The 13,038-nt window shown below is 41.5% G+C and overlaps 1 protein-coding gene across 3 annotated transcripts in view; it reads right to left on the reverse strand.

The window, feature by feature from the left end:
- COL4A2 (collagen type IV alpha 2 chain) overlaps window positions 1-13,038 on the reverse strand; it is a 248,635-nt gene that overhangs the window by 31,538 nt on the left and 204,059 nt on the right. For all 3 annotated transcript variants that reach the window (XM_075918575.2, XM_075918574.2, XM_075918576.2), the window contains exons 29-35: window positions 10,352-10,513; window positions 9,043-9,213; window positions 6,658-6,801; window positions 2,189-2,311; window positions 1,380-1,561; window positions 621-684; window positions 165-239 (exon numbers count right to left, since the gene is read on the reverse strand). In XM_075918575.2, coding sequence (XP_075774690.2) covers window positions 165-239; window positions 621-684; window positions 1,380-1,561; window positions 2,189-2,311; window positions 6,658-6,801; window positions 9,043-9,213; window positions 10,352-10,513 — 921 coding nt within the window. The remainder of the gene's footprint in view (window positions 1-164; window positions 240-620; window positions 685-1,379; window positions 1,562-2,188; window positions 2,312-6,657; window positions 6,802-9,042; window positions 9,214-10,351; window positions 10,514-13,038) is intronic.

Raw genomic sequence — 13,038 nt, forward strand, 5'->3', positions numbered from 1 at the left:
TGCTAAAAGGGCTACAGTGAGCCCCTACAGTGGGACTTGTTAAATTGCTCAGCATGCTGGGGAGTTCATTCAAATGAGCTCTGCATCCTTATGAGCAACCTCCATTGAGTGTAACATGTAGACATGTGAAAACAGTAGCTACTGATTGTCAATTAAATGAATACCCAATGATCCAGTTATGCCAGCTTCTCCTTTCAGGCCCTTGCTTCCTGGTAAGTTTATAGTATCTCCTCGATCACCTGTTTCAAATAGATATAAATGCAGAATGAGACTGGGTATTGGTGTTCTGAACACAAATTTAGTTTATTAGTGTTTGGAAGAATCTGTACTTTTAAGAGAAAAGTGCAACATTCAGTACTAAAGCTTAGCTGTGCCACAATAACAATGGTAATGACGATGAAACAAATACCAGGAGGAGGAAGAGATATGCAAAAATAGTCATGGCATCTCTGAAGGAGGAAACAAAACAAGACTATATGGGCTTAATCCAATGCATAACTGGCATTGGACTAACTGGACCACAGTGGGTTGGGCCAGACCTTATATGAAGGAATTCATACTGTGCAGATGAGGGTTTATGTAAGAGATTAGTACAAAGGATGAGCTAGAAGCAGACTCACCAGTTTGCCCAGGAAGGCCATATGTACCAACATCACCTCTGGTTCCTTCAATACCCTTTTCACCCTATCATATAGGAAAAAATAGGCAGTAGTGAATTAGAATGAACGTTTACTCAGTCATTAAAATAGTATTGCTACTGAGACATTAAAAATGCTAAAATATTTACACTTTTGAGTTTCTTTGGCAGATGTAGCCAAACAATGGCAATAATAGTGATAAGCTGCATTTGCAAGCACTATTACCCTTAACAATGGGAACATAAATTGTGGGGTATATCAACATATATCAACATAACCCTTACTGGGTACAAGCTCTTAATGCTGATCAATGTAGTTTGGAGAGAGTGACTGATCTGATTCTCTGACCTGGCCTCTTGCTCATGAAATGGAACAGCAAAGTGGGTTTTTTTGGTGGTGACAAAATCAGCTCCACCAAGAACTCTCCCTAGCAGATTCAGTAGCATACTTGGAGAATTTGGTCCCACACCAATGAAAAGCTGATGGCTGGACTGTGGGGGCATGTGGAGAAGAGGAGAAAGAGAAAATCATATTGCTCTTCTACGGACTCTGCCTAGGGTACAGTGGGATGGCACAATGTGTTTTACAAAGAAGACAAGTAACTCATTCAGTTTCTATGGATTTCTGGTATCTTTGTATTTTAGTATTCCAACACAATTTTAATGGGCATAAAAGCAAGATGAGACAAGTTTAATGATGGCCTTTTATTTGAAAAAAATATCCCCATGGATACTCACTTACCCTGATTCCAGTGGCTCCAGGGAAACCTGATATGCCACGGGGTCCAGTTGTACCTGGATACCCCTGAACACCTGTCACTCCTTTAAGACCAACGTCTCCTTTCTTGCCTTCAATCTGACTAGCTGATCCAGGCAAACCTGGAACTCCTGGGCTGCCAGGAAAACCCGGCATTCCTTTACTACCTGTAAGAAAACCAGTATGACATGTAAGATCAGGGGATGTTCCTGTGAGAGGTAGGTCTACCCACGTAAAAACTTAACACTTTCAGGTCAGCAGTATGTATTTAGACAAAGAGATAAAGAGCCAGACAACACTGGGATTGCATAAAGAGGCAGCACATTTTAAGGCCAGAGGTATATTAGTTGTTTCTTACCAGATTAACCTATAAAAAGGAAAATGTAAAATCCCTTTGAAGACACAAGGTAAAATAATGGCAACAATGGAAAAGATAGCACAGAACAGATTTTAAGAGGTAAGTTTGCTTTGTCCCATTTAAATTGGCGAGTCTGATATTTGGCTCACTCAGGGCAAGTTAATGTGTAGCAAGCCAGAGGATAAATACATAGCATGCTAGCTTGCTGCTCACTTCCTCTCCCTAGACTGGAAGTGCCATTGGAGCAATGGAGTCACAGTGAGAACCAAGCCCTCAGTTTTCATTGCCAGCTCAGTGGAGTTATGCTGTAATACAACAGTGAGTGTGACGTATTAAGGATATGGAGAGAATAATCAAAAAGCTTCTGACCATCAGGACAATACTTAGTAACTGGTAAGCAATCATGAATATTAAATGATTGTTTTGCTGTTCTTACCTTTAAAGCCTATCTCGCCTTTTGAGCCAGCTTGTCCTATATCTCCTTTCTCACCTTTAGCCATATACATGTGTTGAAAAATATCTGGTGGTTTTCCTGATGGACCCGATTCCCCACGGTCACCTAAATATAATAAAACCCACTTAACTACTCTGTCTTAAAAATGCAGGGAAATATATTGAGGTAAACATCTCAATAATCAGATCACAACCAGCATGGAAACTTCAGCAGCTAAGAACACGGTTATAATATTAAATAAAAATACCCTAATGTAGCATGAAGGTAGCACACAAACACTTGACGATATGACAAACTTTAAGTTGAATGTACAAGGTTAACTCTGCCCCCTTCTGCACATTCATTCTATTGCAGTTGCACTATGTGAACATAAACTATTTCTTGGATAACATGAGAATCTTTTTCTTCCAAAATTTTCAAACCTGGTTGCCCAAAGTCAGTATAAGTAAGAACGGATTTGTGAGCATTCACAAACTACACTATAATTAATGGGAGCTAGCAGTGCTGACCCCCTTTGAATACCTGGTCATTTTTATTTTGGAGCTTAACTTTAGGCAAAAAGGTTTGAAAAATTTGGCCTCAGATAATGTATGAAATTAAAGACTCCTGTGATGTACAAATAAGAAAGGACAGAGCTATGTTAGTCATTCAACTTTTACTTCTAACTTATGAATACTCCATTTGTGCAACATTCCTGTTGAAATTACATCAAACCCTTGGTGTTTATTGGAAGAAAAAAAGAAAGAAAGTTCTCATTTCTACAAATGCAATAGATGCGGAGTCTATCAGCATCATTAGTTATGCTACTTAGACTGAACAGGCACCAATCAGTCAAAACACCTTTCATACTACTTTGGCAGCTTCCCAAGTATTGGTTCACCTACGTTGTAGGGCTTGGAGTTTTTTTTTGTTTCAGTTAAACCAAATTTAGGGTCTCAAACCACAGAAATCAGGATTGATTAAATATTACATTACATCTGCCCTGCCCCTAAAAGGCTCTGTCTACACTACAAGGTTTTTGTGCAAAAATGGCCGTAAATTGATAGAACAGAGGGCTTTTGCTGGTAGAGTTATTCCTCTCCCCATGAGGAATAACTTTTTTGAGCTAGAGCTCCTGTGCAAAAAGGCAGGTGTGGATGCTCCAGAGGGGTTTTTGCACAAGAAACCCCTATGGGAAAAAGCACAGGTGCTCTGATGGCCATTCTGCGAATGGCCATCAGAGCTTTCTTGTGCAAGAGTGTCCATGCAGTGTGGACACGCTCTTGTGCAAAAGCACATCGCTTTTGTGATTCACGTTGAGTTCTGGACGCACTTTTGCGCACAAAGCTTTTATGGGAGATCTCTTCTGCAAAAGGCTTTTTGCACAAAAACCCTACAGTGTAGACAAAGCCAAAGAGTTGGAGCTTGCACGGCCACTGTGGATAGAGTCAACCCCTTTAAGAGCTCCGGGGAAGGGGAGGAGTGTTCTTGGTTGAGGCTGGAGTAGCCACCAGGGCACCCTGGGAAGGCTGGAGACCCCCTATTTCAATAAGTGTGTCCACATAGCACTTATTTCGAAATAGCTATTTTGAATTTGGCGTTATTCCTCATGGAATGAGGTTTACCAAATTCGAAATAAGCGCTCCACTATTTCAAATTAATTTTGAAATAGCAGTTTGGCTGTGTAGACGCTAGTAAAGTTATTTTGAAATAACTTTGCTGTGTAGACATACCCTAAGGGAAGTCAACAGAAGAGATTCTCCTATTGACCCAGTGTGGTGTAGAGCCAGTGATACAAAAATCTAAGCTATGTCAACTCAAGCAATGTTACTAATGAAATTCAAATTGCTTAGCTCAAATTGCACATCTTGTCCCTATAGTGCTTAAGACCTTATGGCCAACCCATTGGTTCTTCTACTCCAGGGGTGGCCAACCAGTTAGAGACGAAGAGCCAAAATAGTCGTGGATAGAGTGCAAAGAGCCATATATTATATATTTATTTTGATATAACTCTATGTATCGATCGATTGATCAACAGATATAGTACACAAAATGTAGTGATAAAAGTAAATTATAGGACACTTTGGACAAAAACCAATAAAAAAGTCTCTAGTCACTTAAAAAATTCATGGTCAGTTTATAGATCTTCAGAGAACTTGACTACGAAAAAACATCAAAATAAAAAAAAAACCTTTTAAAATACAGTAATATTCTCACACTTATAAAAGCACTCCTGTCATATTTTAAATTCAACACTACTGCCCTATTATGTTCTGTGAGTTTTTTAAAATGAAACTGAACTGAGAAGTAAATTAGCACAATTTAAAGTGCCTGTTTCACTCCAGCTTGTTGATTTCTGATATGGTTTCCTCTTCTTTTTTAACTCATGAAGATTATAGTTTTTTTTATAGTTCTAAAAAGTCAGGTCTGTCTCAGACTACAAGTATGAGAGGCTCAAAAACAATAAGGGAGAGATTCATATCTCAGAATAATTGCTTCAGCCTGGCAAAAAATAGCTTTTGAATGTTCTTTAAAGAAACACAGTATAAACCAGGTACATGCTGATTTTTTTTTGCCCTGCAATTTAAATGACATCTGTGTTGGCTGCCTTATTCTGCAGAAGATTTCGAGTTTAAGGTGCTTCAGCTCCCTCCCCCCACTCTAATCCAATGCCCCACCCCTCCTGCAGAGCCAGGCACCTCCAACCCCCTGCTCTAACCAAACCTCTCTGCTCCCCCAGAGCCAGGCACCCTCAGCCCCCCACACTAACCCAAACTCCCTCCTCTTTCCCAGAGCCAGGCACCCCAGCCTCTCCGCTCTAACTAGGGTTGCCAGGTGCCTGGTATTCTACCGGACAGTCCAGTTTTTGGGCCCTCTGTCTGGTAAAAAAAAGGAAGAAAATACTGGACATTTGTAATGTCCAGTATTTTCTGGTTTTCCAGAGGGACGCTGGACAGAAGCCTGGTGAGGACAGGGGGAGTGGCTGGGAGGCGGGGCGCAATCGGTGCTGGGAGCTTCTGGTTGCATCTGAGGAGGAGAGGAAGCCCTGTCCCTGCTCCTGAGCACTGGTCAAGTGTGTGGTACAGCTTCAGCTGGTCTCACTTTGCCGGGACCATGCGCGGGAAGGGGAAGCGCTCTGGAATCTGCACTTGCCTGGACATCCCTGCTCTGCCCAACTGCCCCTCCGCCCTGGCCAGCTCTGCTTTCTGTTGGCTGCCCCTCCTCCAATCAGCCCCGCTCTCCTTGAGCTGCCCCCGACCTCCGCTCCCCGGCCAGCCCTGCTGCCCCCCCAACCAGGTCTGCTTCCCACCGGCTGCCCTCCCCTGATCTCCACCGGCCAGCCCCACTGCCTCCGCCCATCTCTGCTTCCTGCCGGCTGCCCCTCCCCAGATCTCCCCCAGCCAGCCCCGCCCCACTGCCCCCTCTCCCTCCCACCCCCCATCAAGTGCGTCTGATATTTTTTTTGAGACTACCTGGTAACCCTAGCTCTAACTCAATGCCCTCCCCTTCCCATAGAGCCAAGCACTCCCAGCTCCCCCGCTCTAACCCAATGCCCTCCCCAGAGCCAGGCACCCCCAACACTCCCCATTCTAGCCCAGTACTCCAACTCCCTCCCCCACTCTATAACCTATTGCCTGGGTCTCAATGGAGCCACTGCTGCCATATGCTTCTCCCTCCAGGCGCTGGGGTGCATGTGCAGAGAGGCCATGAGCAGTCCGGGCATGTGGCTCAGAATTAGCAAGAGCTGCATTTCTTTGAGCAAAGAGCTGCATGTTGGTCACCCCTGTTCTACTCACTACAGCAGCAATCCTCCCCCTATTATTTCTACAAGAATATTTAGCAGATAGATTCTATTTTACCCAAACCCTCCACAATCAGGGATCAATGGGCAACACTAAAAAAGGCAGCATAACCAATTTAACACAACTGTATCTTAAAAACATCTTGAACCTCCTCCTTGCTAATCCTGATATTGCAGGCCATAAATTCATAATGGGTTTATGTAAGAAACAATAGCACCTAACATGAAGGGCATTTATAACAGACATGCACTGGGATGCACTGCTTCTCAGGAAGTATTGATATTAAGCACTGCTTTTCAGAACCAGACAAACAAGTAGTCAGTAGACTTTTAAAAGGTCTTTATTTCAGGGTAAAGATTTGAACCTTTGAAAAAATCCAGTGTTTATACTTTACAATAACCACAAGGACACTTAGCTAACTTCAATAGGGAGAATGGAACTATGTTAACTGCCACTCATTCATTGGGTAAGAAGTCATGGATTTATTTCAATGAAGAAAATAAGGCTAGAGCTTTCTAAGACCCACTCTGTCGTAATAATAAGAGTTCCTGAGTTAAAATCACTGTATCAAAAAACGCATTGTTTTTGAATTTGCATCCTGACAGAATTCTCTCTCATGCATATAGGAAGCAAGCATTCAGTAATGTTAGAAAATGTAGGTGTAAATACCTTTATGGCCGGGTTCCCCTTGTAGACCTTTAATTCCCAGACTGCCAAAAGAGCCAATTTCGCCTTTGAGTCCTTTCAATCCTGGTTTTCCTTTCAGGCCCAACATACCTTTGAAACCTTCAACACCAGGTGAACCTTTGGTACCTTTAAAGACACGGAGAAGAGAAATTTGAAGCCAAATCAAAACCAACTTCACCTATCCTCTATGGCTACGCCTAGACTGGCATGATTTTCCGCAAATGCTTTTAATGGAAAAGTTTTTCCGTTAAAAGCATTTGCGGAAAAGAGCGTCTAGATTGGCACGGACTTTTTTGCGGAAAAGCATCCGTGCCAATCTAGACGCAGTTTTGCACAAGAAAGCCCCGATCGCCATTTTCACCATCGGGGCTTTTTTGCGCAAAACAGTTTTTAGCTGTCTACACTGGCCCTCTTGCGCAAAAACATTTCCGGAAAAGGGCTTTTGCCAGAACGGGAACGTCAAAGCATTTGCGCAAGAAGCACTGATTTTGGACAGTAGAACATCAGTGCTTTTGCGCAAAATCAAGCGGCCAGTGTAGACAGCTGGCAAGTTTTTGAGCAAAAGCAACCCCTTTTGAGGAAAAACTTGCCAGTCTAGATGCAGCCTATGAGTAGCTGTAAGCTGAAGACATGCTCTCATTCCTTATCTATACTAATCAACCCCTACTCTCCCAGCTTTCCTTCAGCCTTCATATCCATACTCTTGCTAAATTTTGTTGTTTTCTTCTTCATCGCCCCTCTAAAAATCTCTTCATTTTTCCATTCCTATTACTAAAACCCTCTCCATGCCTTGGCCATCTCATCTCTTAAGAAGTGTAGCATGCTCACAGCTAGCCCCCCCTCTATATTTCCTTTCTTCCTTTGGGGCACCCAAAACAACATTGCTAAGGTAATTTTTCTCTCCTGCTGTTCTTAGTACACTTTCTTTCCTTCAAAATTCCTCTACTGGCTTTCCCCTCTCCTTCTGCATCAAATTCAATCTAACCTTCAAAGCTTTGCATAACTTCACCCCTGTTGTCTAAACAAATACCCATTGAAGTTGATAAGATATTTCCATTACCATCTCTATGTATTGAGTCAGACCTTTACTCTCTGCTCTAATTTGTGTCTTACTTCCACTCTTTCCACACACAAGTCTATTTCCTCTCTTTAAAGTCTCCTTTTTTAAACTTCTACTCTGGGTACACCCTTTATGCTTAGAGCACCCTACTGGCTTATGTTTATCTATTTCTCTCCCAATCTTTTTTTAAAATCCCTTAAATCCCATTTCTTTTGTGAAGTTTTCCTATGCCAATCTTTTCAGTAGCAAAATATTTTTGTGCCTGTTTTCACTGGAAGTGGTGTTCCATGTTCAGATTTAGGCCTAAAAGTGTTGCCCCTTTAAATATGTGTAAACTTAAAGTCCAAAGTTTGATTCCCACTGTCTTTCTGACCAGCCTGGAGGCCTTGCCCCCTTTCTTTCCCTTTTGATAGATTTGCACTTCTGGGACCAGTTCTGGTGTTCCTCTGAAGGATGGGACTGCTTTTGTGCTTGGCTATTGGGTAGGATGCTGAAGGTAGAGGCTTTGCATAACCCCTACTCTGACCTTCATACCCATACGAGTATCAGGCACAATCTTAGTGAGCCTGTTTAATGAACATGGATTTGAATTCCAGACTAATGCCAAAAAGAGAGTCCTGAGTGTGATCTCCCCTATTCGCAGTGTGACCAAAAGTTGCTCCCACACTTTTAGCAGAACTTGGGTTTTGCTTCACCTGTGTCCACAAAGGATGGAATTCTGTTTCAATTAGCTTTTTCTAATAAACAATACTTATTGTTGCCTACAATGACCACTTGATTGGCTAGTGAGAGCCCTAACTTTTCTATGTGAAAGGAAGTGCTCTGGTAAACTTGAACACGGTCTCAATGGGATCACTCTCGTGGATAGCATTGCTAGCTAAGTGCATACCTAATTCTTGGAAACTTTTAAATAGGGATTGCGGGGGACAAAGAACAGAGAGAACCCTTTTAATTCCATTGAAATACACCAGCCTAGGAGTGAAGGAAAGGATTTTGGAAAGAATGAATCATAAACAGTATACATTTTTCAAAAGGAAAAAAAACAAAAACAAAAACAAGGAACAGGTACTGTCCCTCTCATAAGGAGCTTTATCTCACAGGTTTTTTCTGACCTCAAGCTTTAACTGCCAAAGACTGCCTGAGGAGAATACTTATGGTGGTTCTAAAATACTTTGAGCCAAATTCTCTGTGGGCATAACTCTATTGACTAAAGCAGAATTACACCTGCAGAGAATTCTTTTAACAGAGACACACTCTAAGTTAGCATTTCTTTCTTAATGTATCTATCATTAAAAAAAAAACCTTACCTTTTAACCCTGGAAAACCCCGCATTCCTTCTATGCCAGGGAGACCAGGTACGCCAGGTGCCCCTGGTGCTCCTTTGTTACCAAGTTCACCTTTGTCTCCGGCCAGACCTTTCATGCCCACAGGACCAGGGAAACCTTGCTCACCTGGATCCCCTCTGGAACCAGCCAAACCTGTAACAGCCAATAGGAATAGCAAAATGCAGGACAATGTAGCACTTTAAAGACTAACAAGATGGTTTATTAGATGATGAGCTTTCGTGGGCCAGACCCACTTCCTCAGATCAAATAGTGGAAGAAAATAGTCACAACCATATATACCAAAGGATACAATTAAAAAAAATGAACACATATGAAAAGGACAAATCACATTTCAGAACAGGAGGGGGATGCGGGGGGGGGGGGGGAAGGAAGGAAGGTAAGTGTCTGTGAATTGATGATATTAGAGGTGGGGAGAGTGGGATGTTTGTGAGCTAATGGTATTAGAGGTGATAATTGGGGAACTATCTTGGTAATGGGTAAAATAGTTTGAGTGTTTGTTCATTCCTTCTTGGAGAGTGTCGAATTTTAACATGAATGACAGTTCAGAGGATTCCCTTTCAAGTGCAGATGTAAAAGGTCTTTGTAGCAGAATGCAGGTGTGAACTTAGCTACGAACAAAGATCAACAGCATATAAGCAAAACGTTTTTCTTAGTAAAAAAAAAACGCCTGATATTGCAGAAGAGATGGGGCCATCGCAAGTTACAGACATCTCCAAACACTGCTTCATGAACAGACTTCTAATCCAGCCCGACTCTGTACCGAAGTTTCCCTTTTGCCTTCTCTTTGGTCTTCTAAGGATTAAATACTGGTTCTACTATGCATTCCCCATTCAAGCAGCTCTGCTTTCGCTAGCAAGCTATGTTACCAGAAAGCCTGGCAGCACTGAAGAATGGCAAGAGAAGACAGCGGTCTTGTCAGGTGGGACACTAATATGGCTCCCATTGCTCTGGTAGAAGTGTACCTCACAAACACTGGTGGAGTTAGCTTCATAACCTTTCTGTGGAAAAGGGAAGTACTATTTGTCCCCATTTTGCTGGTGGAGTATTGAACCACAGAGAGACTAAGTAACTTAAGGTCACGCACACAGAGTCTGTGTCAGAGTCAGGAACTGAATCCTGATAATCTAAGTGCAAATCAAGTGAATTCACCACCACTACACCATCTTTCCTTAGGGATAGGACACAACCCTTACAGGTGTACAGTTATAGGTTAACATGACAAAAAGTAAGTCTGTGAAAGATAGAGGAGTTTACAGGAAAAATTCCTCACCAACAAATCCTGGTGAGCCAATTCTGCCGGAAGGTCCTTGCTGCCCTGGAAGCCCTGGGAATCCATGCAATCCTGGTCGTCCTGGCAGACCAGGCAAACCAAGAAGACCTGGGGATCCTCGCTGTCCTTTGGGTCCTGGAAAGCCTGGAGTACCACCAGTTCCTAAAATATTATACCAAAGCAATTCATTCTAGGGTTCCAATATTTTCTAGATAATAGGGTTATCAGACAACACTTTTATTAATCAGTGTGTATATACTTTGCATAGTATAGTATTCACATTTCAGAGCTAATTATTTTCCATCAGAAAATATGACAACTTTGGAAAAAACAAATTAAAAATTGATCAATTGTTTAGTAATTTACACTCAAAATTCTAGTTACTTCAAACAAATGGGAACAGCCCTACATTGGCAGGGATTTGGACTTTATAATCTAGGTCTTTTCCATTTCTATGATTCTATTCCCTTTTTTCTGTATCTGAGATAAGTGACTGAAACACAGAAATAACACTTATAATTTTTAAAGTAACATTTATGTATTTTCAGAGGTGGATAAAGTAAATTTGATAATGGCTCCTTGTTTCATGCTGTTGTTCAAGGATTCTACAGCCATCTGGGAAGATCATAGTGATTGTCATGCGATTTGTATAATACTTAGACACAATGGGCTGGTTTTCAGTTCTTGGTGCATTGTGTGGCCATTTACACCTCTGTAAAATGAGATCAAAGTGTAAAAGACTGCAGATGAATAAGGCAATCGTGAATCAGGCCAAGTGAACCTGCTTTTCTCTTAAGGTACATTTAGAGAGAAAGGTCATTTTGGGATAACTTCTGTTATTTCAAAATAACTATGCAAGCATCTACACAGCTAGCCTGTTATTTTGAAATAATTTCGAATGCCTCTTTTGGAATAGCAGTAGTGTGGATGCTCCACTACTGCTATTTTGAAATAACTCCTCCCCTATGCCATTCAAAGTAATTACTCCCCGGTGCTTCCTGGGGCTCCAAATTGAGGAAGCATGTCCACATTGGGGAGCCTGCCTCACACTAATTTCCAGGCTTCCCTGTAGTGTAGATGGGCTATTTAGAAATAAACTATTTCAGAGCATTTCTTCCAGAATAGCTTATTCTGAAATAATTGTGCAGTGTAGATGGTCTAGATGGTACAGGTCCTGTCGTGAGGGCAGGGGACTTGACTCGATGACCTCTCGAGGTCCCTTCCAGTTCTAGTGTTCTATGATAGCCTTACTTATCTTGGTTACACACCCATGTAACTCAATTGACTTAAATGGAGCTATTCAACAAAGTGAGAGTTTTATTTGTGAGATAAATAAGAGATAGGTCTCTTCTCTGAAGCATCACAAATTTAAATAGTTAATACCCATCAAAGGACCACTGACATCCACTATTTTGTCCCTTTAACTCTGCATGCATGGGAGCCTTTGTACTGCTTTACTTGTGAACTGCATGCAGTATGAAACCTGCCAATTCTTTGTACCCCAAGAAACACCCATCTTACACTCTCTTGCACACTAGTGAACAATGCAATCTTACAATAGACCATCATTCCATTGAAGGAAACAATCTTGCACGAGCCTTTATCTAACACTGGTTTAGATCAAGCAATAGAACTAGTTTATTAACTAGAGAAAGACAGATAAGGGATTTACAAGTAGCAAAACATAAAGTTCAGAAATGTTTACAAAAGTAGTAACTGATAAAACACACAACCTAATTAGTGTAAGATTTGAAGAAAAATGCTTGTTCAATCCACCAGATACTAGAGACAGTTCACAGTTCTTAGTTTACAGGTTAGATTTCCTTTTAGCCTGAGTACTCCCCGTAATTTAGTGTCCTTCAGGTATCCATTGATGGTATGAGTAGGAAGTTTTAAGGTGAAGAGAAGAGGTAGTTTACGTGTTATGAATTCTCTTTTTAAAATAACTTTTTCCCCTTTTTTAATACTACCCCTAACTGGTATTCAGATAACACTTAGTCAGTTTGCACTGGCCCTCCAGGTGTTTTCAATTGCTAGGTACAGTTCTTTTTCTCACCCTCCTTCAGGCGAAAGGATAGCTGCTTATCTAGGTGATTGAGGTGATAGTTCCTGATGTTCATTTGATTGTGCTGATACTTCATTGTGCCTTTTACTGAAAAACTACTTTGATCCTGCTTTTTTTCACTTTGAAACAAGTTACAAGGTGCTAGGTTGCTCTCTTCATCCCCTCATCCTCTGCAAATTTTTGCCTTCTCGGAGATGTTCCAGCAAATGGAACACTTCCAAACTGTGGTCTGCCAAGCCACCTCTTCTCATTTAAATCCCCCCATAAAAACTGTCCCTTCCAACAATGCCATGGAAAAGGGTTTGATTTTATATCATATCTGCCTCTTTTTCTGTACATATTTAAAAAGCAAAATGTAGGGACACAATACTGGAAGGGTGCTTGTGAATCATGCAGTCTATTTACTTGCTATTGCAGGCAATCCACTCACAAAGTCCTATACATAACATTAAGACGATGCTTCTTAGAACTGGTGCACTACTCCCTCTTGGAAGCTGTATCAGAACCATACTCCTCTGTTGATTAGAAACCTTACTTCCAGTCAATTTATTCATAGCCAGTTTATACCCTTTTGAACTTGTGCTCACATTAAACATTTAGCATGAACAGCTCTTACACATTT

This window comes from Pelodiscus sinensis, chromosome 1 (assembly GCF_052426305.1).
Source record: "Pelodiscus sinensis isolate ZL-2025 chromosome 1, ASM5242630v1, whole genome shotgun sequence".
In the NCBI taxonomy this organism is placed as follows: domain Eukaryota; kingdom Metazoa; phylum Chordata; order Testudines; family Trionychidae; genus Pelodiscus; species Pelodiscus sinensis.